At 43.6% G+C, this 10,628-nt stretch overlaps 1 protein-coding gene across 1 annotated transcript in view; it reads left to right on the top strand.

Annotated features, from left to right (window-relative positions):
- The first annotated feature begins 6,379 nt into the window (after positions 1–6,379).
- The window catches only part of cspg4 (chondroitin sulfate proteoglycan 4), a 38,913-nt gene continuing 34,664 nt past the window's right edge, over positions 6,380–10,628 (top strand). The window contains exon 1 of the mRNA XM_031565219.2: positions 6,380–6,890. Coding sequence (XP_031421079.1) covers positions 6,821–6,890 — 70 coding nt within the window. The 5' untranslated portion in view covers positions 6,380–6,820. The remainder of the gene's footprint in view (positions 6,891–10,628) is intronic.

Raw genomic sequence — 10,628 nt, 5'->3', positions numbered from 1 at the left:
TAGAGGCACTGGTGCTTTTTCAAATCTGATGGATGAAAATACGCATGTGTATGAGCCCCTTTTGAAAAGGGTTCATTATGAGGAGCCATAGTGGAGCATCCCTGAGTGATGGCTTTCTGTGCATTTTTTTTTTTTTATATCAACATCTTCACACAAGGCCATATTCACCATTCTAGCTACCTCTTATGATCCAGAGTTTCCCAGCAATGTGCTAACAGGATGGAGATCTAATGTACACCGAACAGCACTGTGGATCTCTCTATCTCTGTTATTTTATTTTCTCCATCTCTCTATCCATCTTTCCCTCTCTCTCTTCACCTGTCTCTCACTTTCTCCTTGGCCGTCTGTAGTGACAGCCTGATGATCAGTGTACAATAGCCAAATTGCTCCCGAATAATGTGATCATCCCGCTAATGGCATCTGACTCCAGTAATGAGTGCTGGCCTTTGATTGCCACGAGGCAGCGTACAGGGGCCATCTGGAGATGAGCTGCGGGAGGCGAGCGGGGGGGAAGCGCCACAGCAGCGCATACCTGGCAAATGACTCTGTGCCCCTGCCCATCAGCATCAAGAGGCTCCGCTCGCACACAAAAGCAGCCCTCAGGCTGACGCTGGCAGCCAAGCAGCGGCGCTGTCTGCGGGCTGTCAGACGGAGCCTGTGGCGATGCTCAGGACAGCTGAGGCATCACCGTTGGGTCAGGCCTCAGCCAGCAGGGGGATAGGATGGGGGGTGATTGGTGGCACAGGGGAGGGCTGGAGGAGCACAGGGATGGGGGGTGATTGGTGGCACAGGGGAGGGCTGGAGGAGCACAGGGATGGGGGGGGGGGCTGGCTGGGGGGGAACGCAGGCGCAGGTCATTACTCTGACAGACCGACTGAAGGGAGAGAGGGATTTCGATTGCAAATCTATCGGCCCTCAGAAGGTCTCGGAATTAATGCAAAAATGTGCTCCGGCTTGATCCTCCGAGTCTTTGGACTGCCTTTCGTCAAGGTTACACAGGTAGCCGGGTGTCTAAAGGACTCACAGCTCCTCCAAGAGGAGGAAAGGCTTCAAGCCAGTCTCTTCGAGGCCAGAAATGAACTCCACATATCAGTCAATTGAGCCTGTAACCAGCAGAGAGGGTCTGAACCTCCGCCAGCTGCATCTTTGTCACTGTCCACAGAGGAGCTTTGGTAAAGGGTTTTACACTATTATCTACACTATTTCCCCGTGTCACTGCCTGAGGAAAGGCGGGAAAAACTTGGTCAAATTATCATATAAGCACGTACTGAAGCTGGGAATGCTTTAAATTTGAGATCCATTAACTAATTTGAATTAACATTATTTAACATGGATAAATCATGAACTCTAGTAATAAAACAACTTACCATGGCCATCTAAATGAATCACGCCTAATGGCCCTGGCTCCAAACCCCTGGTGTGTCTGAGACTAAGTGTAGGGGTCTATTGAGGTGGTCTGGTATGTCAAACCTACCAATATCTAACATCAACAAAATGTCATGGTTTGGGTTTTTTTGTTCACATAGCCATGTGCTTTTGTTTTCTTCCTTGGTTGCCATGTGGTTTTGTTTTTCCTGTCTCTGTCTCTTTTCCTTGTGTCACTGTTCACTTGTAACCTCCTGGTGTGTCTCATTGATCCCTGCCCACCTGTTTCTTGTGACCTTGTTGGTCCTGTGTATTTAAGTCTTGTATTTCTTTAGTTCCTTGTGCTGTCATTGTTCGTGTTTGAATTCACCACACTGTTTAACTGCACAAGTAAAGACCTCTCTGTTGAAACAGGGCCTATGTGTCATGCATTTGGGTCCAGCTCTACTCCTACAGTTGTGACACAAACCATTAATAATGTATAAACCAGAACACTGAGTTTTTATACATTATTAGTATAACTAACTGCATTTAAGTGTAAGTACAACTACTGCATTTAATTGGTATGTAGCCATAGTGAGTGATACACCTTAATGTAAAGAGTACATCCCTGTCTCAAACCTGTACATCAGTGAGTAAGTGATCAAGCTATGATTTGGGGATGTGAATGACTCACCAATGGTGAGCACCTCTCACCCCTCCTCCCACTCTCCGTTCTCTCAGGGTGCTTCCTGTTCTTCCCGTTCCCAGGGATCCATGGAGTCAGATTGCATTTTTCTGTTCAAATTTAGAATTCATTGAGGGCTGGGAAAGCTCTATTTGTTTATACTGCTGTTTAGACTATTTGCTTTTTTTTCAAGTGGTAGTTGTTACAGCCCTGCTGTGAGATGGTTCCTTTTTCTGACATGCTTCCAAAATCACTGTTGAAGAGCAGACGTATCGCCACTTGGTAGAAGATTTAACTTTGATGGTTTAAAATACACTAATATGTCTTTGTTACTGTGCATATATCACAACCTGAATACTATCTCTGCAATATTATTTGCACCAATATGTGGTGTTTTATTAATTGTTTTGCACTTAAATGTGTACTGGATTAGAGCATTATCATTCCATTAGGTAGAGAACCTCCACAAGAGGGCGGTCACTGACAGAACTACCTGTATGACCTGTTGCTGAAGCTTGGCTATGGCCCATGACAAGTATACAATGGAATGAAATATAAAAATATATCATGAGTGGAATATTTTCTTTATTTATAGTCAGATTTGCCGTTGGCATGAAGTGACAAAGTAAAAAGCCTTGGCAGTGACATGTTCACCACACATTATTGGCAAACAACAGATATGTCAATAAAATGTATTTAATGAATAAATTAATGACTAAAGCACTGATCAAATCTTTCTAGCTTGCAAACTTGTGTCACCAAAATACCTGCACCTTATAACTTTGCTTTGCCTCAGTCAAATGCATTTTTCTTTTACAGAGTATGGTTGGTTCTTACAGGTTATGGTTAGAAATATTTTACAAATTACCTACAGGGATTTCCATTTTTCCATCCCAAACTGGAAAACAAGGTGATGTATACAAATAAGGCCAAGATGGGGCTGTAGACCAAATATCCAGCTAACAATACAGGCCAAAACATTGACGCTAGCTCCACATCAAAAGCGCACAGTAGGAGAAATACAAACTATTACCGCAACACAGACTGGCCACTATATCCATCCAATATGGCTGCCGCTGAGCAGTGCACTGTGACATTTTTATGCATTATTTTTATATAGTTATTTATTCATTTAATAATTATTTGGATAACCCTATATATATATTTATTATATATATGTTATATGTGTGTGTGTGTGTATATATATATATATATATGTGGTAACAAAACTAGTGTAAAAGTTGAATAAATATTTTGACCACATTTTCCATAGAATAAAACACCCAAGAACGACTTCACAAGGCTTCACAGACCATTAATCAAGGTGTACTCTTAGTGACCTGGCACATTTAAAGCACAGTGAGATGAATTGTTAGATGTTGTACCATGCAAAGGAATATGTATAAGAAGAAACAATATGAGTTCATGCATTTTTCCAGTTAATAAACAACTTGATATAACATATAATAATATATATATATATATATATATAATATATCACTCATATTTAAGGTCTGCATGGACATATTACAAACTCTTTAACCTTTAAGCAAGCACTTTCTGTAGCTTGTTAAATGCACACAACTCAGTTATGCACTTTCAGTATTGGAGGAAACGTCAGTTAACAGAACATAATTAATTGATTCCATCAGGCCACCATGCCACTTGGCTAAATAAATTATCTATTTGCTTCGGAAGAAGTATTAAACCGCCCACCATATCTTTGATGTTTGTTTTTCGTGTCCAATCAGTGTTTATCTACATTGATATGTGTTTGTTTATTATTCATCTGTCCCATGCTGAGCCTCTGTTGCTTTGAAAGGAGCTTGAACACTGAAAGCAGCGGGAAATACGTTTGTGAGGGTGGTTTCAGCCTCCTTTTCATCCTGTCAGATGTAACAAGTTAATTTGTGAGCGCTGCGTGATTGGCGTGCTTCTCCTCTTAAAAATCTGAGCTGACATTTAGATCTTTTCTCCCTGTTTTGTTTTCGCTACCCTGACAGCTATAAGAAGCACAATCGTTTCTTTCAAGTTTGGCACAGCAACTTAACATGCACCTCAGGGAGCGCACAAAGTTGAGAGCAGAGAAATGGCGAAACGCAACATGGACTCTCAAACAACACGCAAAGTCAGCGTGGAGCAGATGGAGGGACGAGGTTTGTGGCTATTCCGATTTTTTTTTTCAGATGCACTCTAAGGATTGCTGCTGCCATCTTAAACCTTTTCCCCAAGGTTATCACTTGGCCGCTTACTGCTTGTTCAATATTTGTGAAGCCACTGTGAAAAATGGAGAGGACACAGACTGTGTCATTGGCATTCTTGTCTTTCACTTGTCTCTGAGCATCTCTCCCATTCTCCCCGTCGCTCACTCACGCTCACACTTTTTCGCCTCCCTCTCTCCTCCGTTTGTTCTAGGGTGAGAATTTCATACCTGAGCTTCCCGTTCTGATCTATTCACAGACAATACAGCCAACAGCATCACATTAGAGATGGAGATTCCGAGCCACAAAGCTGTCAAGGAGGAGCGATAAACAGAACTATGCATAATGAGGATTATAATTTAGTCAGGGTTTACTGCAGTCCTGCCTGAACCAGGAGGAAAGACAGATTAAAGTTTGCCAGGGCTCAGATTTAAAGTAAATCTGGGCTCTTGGCTTGAAATTTTTAATATATATTAAAAACATAAAATATTGTGCACTTCCACTGTGTATAGACTCCATCTATGTATGCAGTGTATAAATATAGAGGTGCTCTCTATAATCTGGAATATGTGGAACATTTCCAGCCTTGCTTCAGTTAGTATTGACAGCAGATATGGCCAGCATTCACAGACTGTCAGAGTTACTTTGGTCATTCCCGAGCCAAAACGGGATGCTGTTCCTTTTTTCTCACATTCCGCATGGAAGGTGTCACTTCTCGCAATCGAGATGACAAGCTGATGATCTCCCACTGTTGAAGGTTAAGTGGGCTCAGTACAGGGTAGGGAAAAACACAGTTAGGCTCTCAAACCTCCAAGTCAACAACAGAGAGGCACTATATATTAAGCAACAATGCACCACTGCAGAAAAGCCATTAACTAATTGCATTGTATATCAGGAGATGCTGGCATTCATTGTCATTATTCCCCTAATACAGTCTACCATTTTTCAAGCTATTGTGAACATGTGATAGGAGGTCTCTCCAACTCATCTGTAATTCATACAAATTGGAAGATATTTTGATAAAGGTAAGATATGTATGTCTGTGTCAAGAATTTGCCATAAAATAGTAAATTAGTTTATTGTTCATTCATGGGTTCTCGTCATATATAAATATGGGTGTAGCGTACTTTAGCACCTCCCTCCACAACACTTTAAGTTCACTTAACATGGAATAAACGGGGAGCTGACAATAAAGCCTTTGTAAACTTGAAGCAGACACAGGTTATAGCCAGGCAGCTGAAAAAAGGACCTACCGTTGACACATAGGTTGTGGTTAATGAAGTTTTCAACCATGAGTATGAAACCACAGACTGTTCGGCTCAAGTAGGGGAGAGGCAGGAGGGGATTTCACCTCATTTGCGGTGGAAAATGAGGGGCCTTGGGTCTGGGGGAGTCGTGTGAGTTGGTAGGTTTCCTCAGACTGTTTCTCCTGGCCACAAAAGAGACTTTTTTTTTTTTTAACAAACAGAGTAATTATGTGTCGGGATAAAACCACAATACATACCATTTCAAAGCGAGAGTTGTAAATGACATGGATAAACTGCATATTCAAATTGGGACAGTGTGTACAAATGGCAGACATTGCCCTCGTATCTTAAAAAAGTTTTTCAAGATGTTCAGATTTCATTGCATATATATATACTTAGTCATGGGACCATATCGAGTTACATAAAAGATATGGTGGCTGCACCACAAAAATGTACAGATAGTAATGTTAGTAATGTTGGTAATGTAATGCAGATACAGCCTGCTTTCTACAGGCAGCGGAATTGAGTTATGCTGTCCCTTTTCATATGTCTTAATTTGAAAATCCCACCCACAAAGTTTTGTTTGTCTTTTGGGAAAAGCTGTCGACTGTGTTTAAATATAGGAGGAACATTCCATTTGCACACAGAAGAGTCTCAAATGTGTCTGTGCTGTTGATGGGTTTCCATAGAGAACAGAGTGAACGTAGCATAGTTTCACAATCTTGTGGTAAACCTTGACAGTCTTTCCGCATGACACTTAGAAACCTTAGGTTTTAGGTTCCTTATTCTTTCACTGGTACAGGACAGAAATAGCGCCATAACTAGTGTGAGTATACTTCATCATTACATGATATGCTGCCTCCAGCTATTAAAGGGTACTGGACAACCACTATGAGTCACAATTTTCATTTTGAGTCCAAAGGAGGAGAGGCTGCATCAATTAGTATGAGAAACAAAAAGGTCCTTTCATCCTCATCAAGTGTGTAATTAGAGTGAATGAGAGGACAGAGACGGAGAGAGAGAGAGAGAGAGTCAGGGTTATGGATTACTTTCTAAAGTGTGTAATTTGAGTGAATGAGAAGACAGTGAGAAAGAGAGAGGGAAAGAGAGAGAGAAGGGCAGAGCTATGCATGATTTTTTTTTTTTCCGTGCAGGGGCGTCATGTTGCTGGGACTGGAGGTGGGAGGCTTTCCTGAGGTTTTTTGGGGTGTTGCAGGGCGTCACTCTGGGGCCTCCCTCTGCCCAGCCCCTTCCATGAGAATGAGTTGCAGGGCTGCTCAGGTCCCAAACTGGAAGGCAGTGCTTTGAATGGAGAACGAGACTCGGGCTGCACCGGTAACATGAGAGTCCTGCCCCTGGTAGCGTGTGCCTTCTTGGCCCTGCTCTGTCTGCCTGATCCCGGCCGCGGAGGTAAGAACTCTAAATCAGACTTCCATGTATTTATAACATGACCTGTCAGGGCAGCCGAGAGTTGACACTTGGGGTCCTCCGCGGTCATCTCAGATTCCTGGAGCACTCCATTCAATCCAAATCAACTTCAAGATTCTTTTTTTTTCCCCCCTCTCTTCCTACCAACAACCTTTCTATAGAGCTGGGTTAGATATGTCTCTCTTGTATATAGTCGTTGCATTTGTGAGCGTGCGAGGGAGGTTTAGAATTTGCCACAGGCAGTGCCTTCAGTGTGAGAGTCCTGAGGAGGAGACAGAGTGTTATGTCAGTGTGCCGATGCCGCTGCTGCAGCTGCCGCCGCCGCAGCCCCGCTTTTACAGGGACGTGTGTGGGAGGGCCGTGACTGAGGACTGTGTGGCAGTTAGGTGCGGGAAGGTGAACTGAGGTCCCCCTTTCTGCATGCTGTGAAAGACTCATTCAGATAGAATGAGAGGAAGGACGCATGAGGGAGAAAGCAAGCGAAGGAGAGAGAGAGAGAGAGAGAGAGAGGGAGAGCGCGAGCCAGAGCCAGAGCCAGAGCTCTGCTAGGGCTCACACAAGGCAGTGAGTCTTCAGGGTGGGTGGGAGAGGGGGAAGGTTTTGCCGGTCTCGGACAATGAGCCTACAGTGCTGTGCGAGATTTCAGATGCAGTAGCAGCACCTCACTTGTTAAATGCGTTTCCTTCCAGGAGTTTCTCGCAGATTTGAGGTGGCGGTGGTGGTAGGGGGGAGCTCTGGCATCTGCTGTGTCTGGGAGGGAAGTGGGCGCTGGCCAAACAGCTTTGCCCTAAATAAGACATGGGGGAATGAAGAGATGCCTTTCAGGGCTCATTGGATCCCTCACAAGACTGTACACATGGCACTTTGGCAGGGATGGGCTCGCCTTTGTGCAGATGTTTAGGCGTGTTTCCTGTTGGTTGTTTTTTTTTTATTGACTTCTTTTCTTCGGGGGAACCTCTGATCTCCAAAATAGGCAAGCTTTTAGAAGAATGCTCTCACTTAGCACGTTGGGGAGAAGAAGCTCTTCTGAGCTCAGATCTCGGTGGCATGGGATCAAAGGCTGTGTGATTTGCTGTGTGCTACAGAGATTGGACCAGATTTCACTCTGCATGAATGTTAATGTGCTCAGCCACTCCTTGAATGTGTCCACATTTGACCATTCCTCTTCTCTTAACTTCCCACGGACTGCATCTTGTCATTTAAAATGAGAGTAGCCACTCGAACCACTTAAATAAAGACAAAGCAGTCTCTCTTCCCTAAAGTGTTATCCATTACAAAAGAAAGCGCTAGAATGGGAATTTGAATCAATATCCAGACAGCTATTAAACACGGCGGGTAACCACCCATGTGCACTGCTAACCTATTGACCTGTTGCTTAGCTCCTGATGGGAACCACATGTGTCTGTGAGGGTGCCCCTACCCCCAAATCTCTCCGCCAGCCTTAGTCTGTCAGTGGGAGCCAGTGGTCACCCTGTGAGCTACCTGGAATGTTTGTGAAACTGACCTCACTTCCTAAACCATGTTTACATTTCGGGCCTTCTATCACCAAGAGCAGCAGGAGCTCCATCTGTGCTGCTGCTCCTGCCACCTTGTGAGGGCAGCAGTCGGCTAACGCCCTCGCCCATCACTGCGTCGAACAGAACCAGGGTGTGGCTCTGCCTGTGTGTTCAGCTATGAAGGGTGTGTGCAGAGGAGAGACAGACTAGCCCAAACCCTCTCAAGAGAAGAAGTGTCGTCGTTTAGATCCAAAAGTATGTTTAATTTCATCGTTTCATTGCTAGGGGATTGTGTTGAATGGCAAGTCAGTATATTCCTATTGCAACATTTGAAGCAGATTACAACCAATCCTCAGAGAAACTCCAGATATGCAGGATTTTAATGGTGTGTTCAGAAAATAAAGCAAGCGTATGATCATTCAATATTCAACAGCTCCTCGCAAGAACTGCATTTTCAGAGAGAACAGCCTGTTTGGTAATGTGTTTGTGCCCTAATTTTCCTCGTTGTATGGGGATTTGCATCTCCAGACAGAACAGATCTCCTCAGGTCTATTATGTCACCGTGGCAACACTCTAAATAAATAGCGATTTCATTTGGCCTGTCTAAGAGCTTTTGAAGCTATACAAGGAGCTGCTGTGTGGCTCAGAAGTTAACAGAGCAAACATAGTTACTATGGCCTTCTACAAGGGAGATTAATAAGGACAATATTAGCTTTAGAAAATTGATGAGATTTAGACCAGAAATGTAGGCTCCTCTTTCACAGCCTTCCCAGGCAACCTCAAAACTGGACATAGATGGACCAGGCTGTCAAAGCAAGGTTTGATGGCATACTACATGCTTCACAGCTGGGTTTTTTGTGTGTTTACTGTACTGTAAACAAACCAGGGAGTGGCATTTGCATAAACTTTAGTTATGGCGCCAGTATACACATACACACGTGGATGACTGTATTTATCCAAACCTGCTTTCATTTCATGTACTTAGTTAACAACCCTTCAATTACACCACCGCATATTGCAATTTCTTTTTCATGGGTCTCGCCTTACACAATTGAGAAGTATCACAGTTTGAGCCCAGTAGCTGTTATGGCCCTCTGCTGGATAAATGCAGTATTGGAGATCTTTGGCACACTTCTGCACTGGTCCAGGAGCTCTACTATAATCCTTTTTCTTAAACCATATGGAACTCGCAGCTTCATAAAGTCAGAGAGTGCTTTAATGAAGTGCAGAAGCCTCCTCTTTTCATCCCGCCTGCTTTGGACGTCAACTTTGAGCCGTCTTCAGCTGCTGTCCTGATTTATTAATGTCCTGTCAGGCAGTGGCCAGAGGCAACCACCACCATACAGATGCATCATAAAGCAGACTGGACTCAGTTGCCTGTATGTTAACTCTAGTGATCTAAAACATGGTTAGCCAGTTGCCTCCGCATTATTCAGTGCTACTTTGGCTCAGGTCATGGGAATACCAACATCCCAGCAACATTCACAGCTTCCATTTTGAGGTAAAAGAACCCTCACACGCGAGGTGTCAACCCTACACAATGTGTGACTGTCCTGAGCAGTGGGGTCAGGGGGCACTCTGTGGAATGCTGCCATGTTTTTTTTTTCTTGTTGTGTAAGTAAAGTTAAGTCAACAATCCATCTGAACCTAACCCTAAATGATTCTCCATCCTCCTTCTCAGACAGAATCATCTGGGCATCATTACAAAAGGTGACAGAGTGGCCATAATTCATTTGTGATTGCTATACTATTATGAAACGTGCTCTTGAAAGGGCAACCATTTGCCATCATACCAACACTATGTTGTTTTGCCAGCTACACCGACTTGTCAAGTGACATTGTCTAGTATATTTGGAGGATGCCATTTGTGCATATTTAATGAGAGAGCTGTGACTTGGCAGCCCTCAGCTGTGTCTCACGCCGTGTTTGTTTTCTTGAAAAGTTCCATCCTGTTTTGTCCCAAATAAAAAAGGCAGTCAGTGAAAGCCCTTCTTCGGCACATTCATGTTTCATGTGAATTCTTTAGAAATGCTTTGATGGAAAGTTGATCTTCAGAGGACTCTATACACACATATCTGTAAATGTGAAGAAACTATGCAGGAACAGATGTTTGTAGTGCGCTTGTTTCGACTGTGTCTTATATGGTGAGGCCATCTGTGACCAAAAAAAAGCACTTGGCGAGAACGTTCCTAAGGAGTTGACTGTGGTTTCCCTATTAAGTTCA

Source organism: Clupea harengus, chromosome 3 (assembly GCF_900700415.2).
Source record: "Clupea harengus chromosome 3, Ch_v2.0.2, whole genome shotgun sequence".
Lineage (NCBI taxonomy): Eukaryota > Metazoa > Chordata > Actinopteri > Clupeiformes > Clupeidae > Clupea > Clupea harengus.
This window is presented reverse-complemented; position numbering and strand designations above follow the sequence as displayed.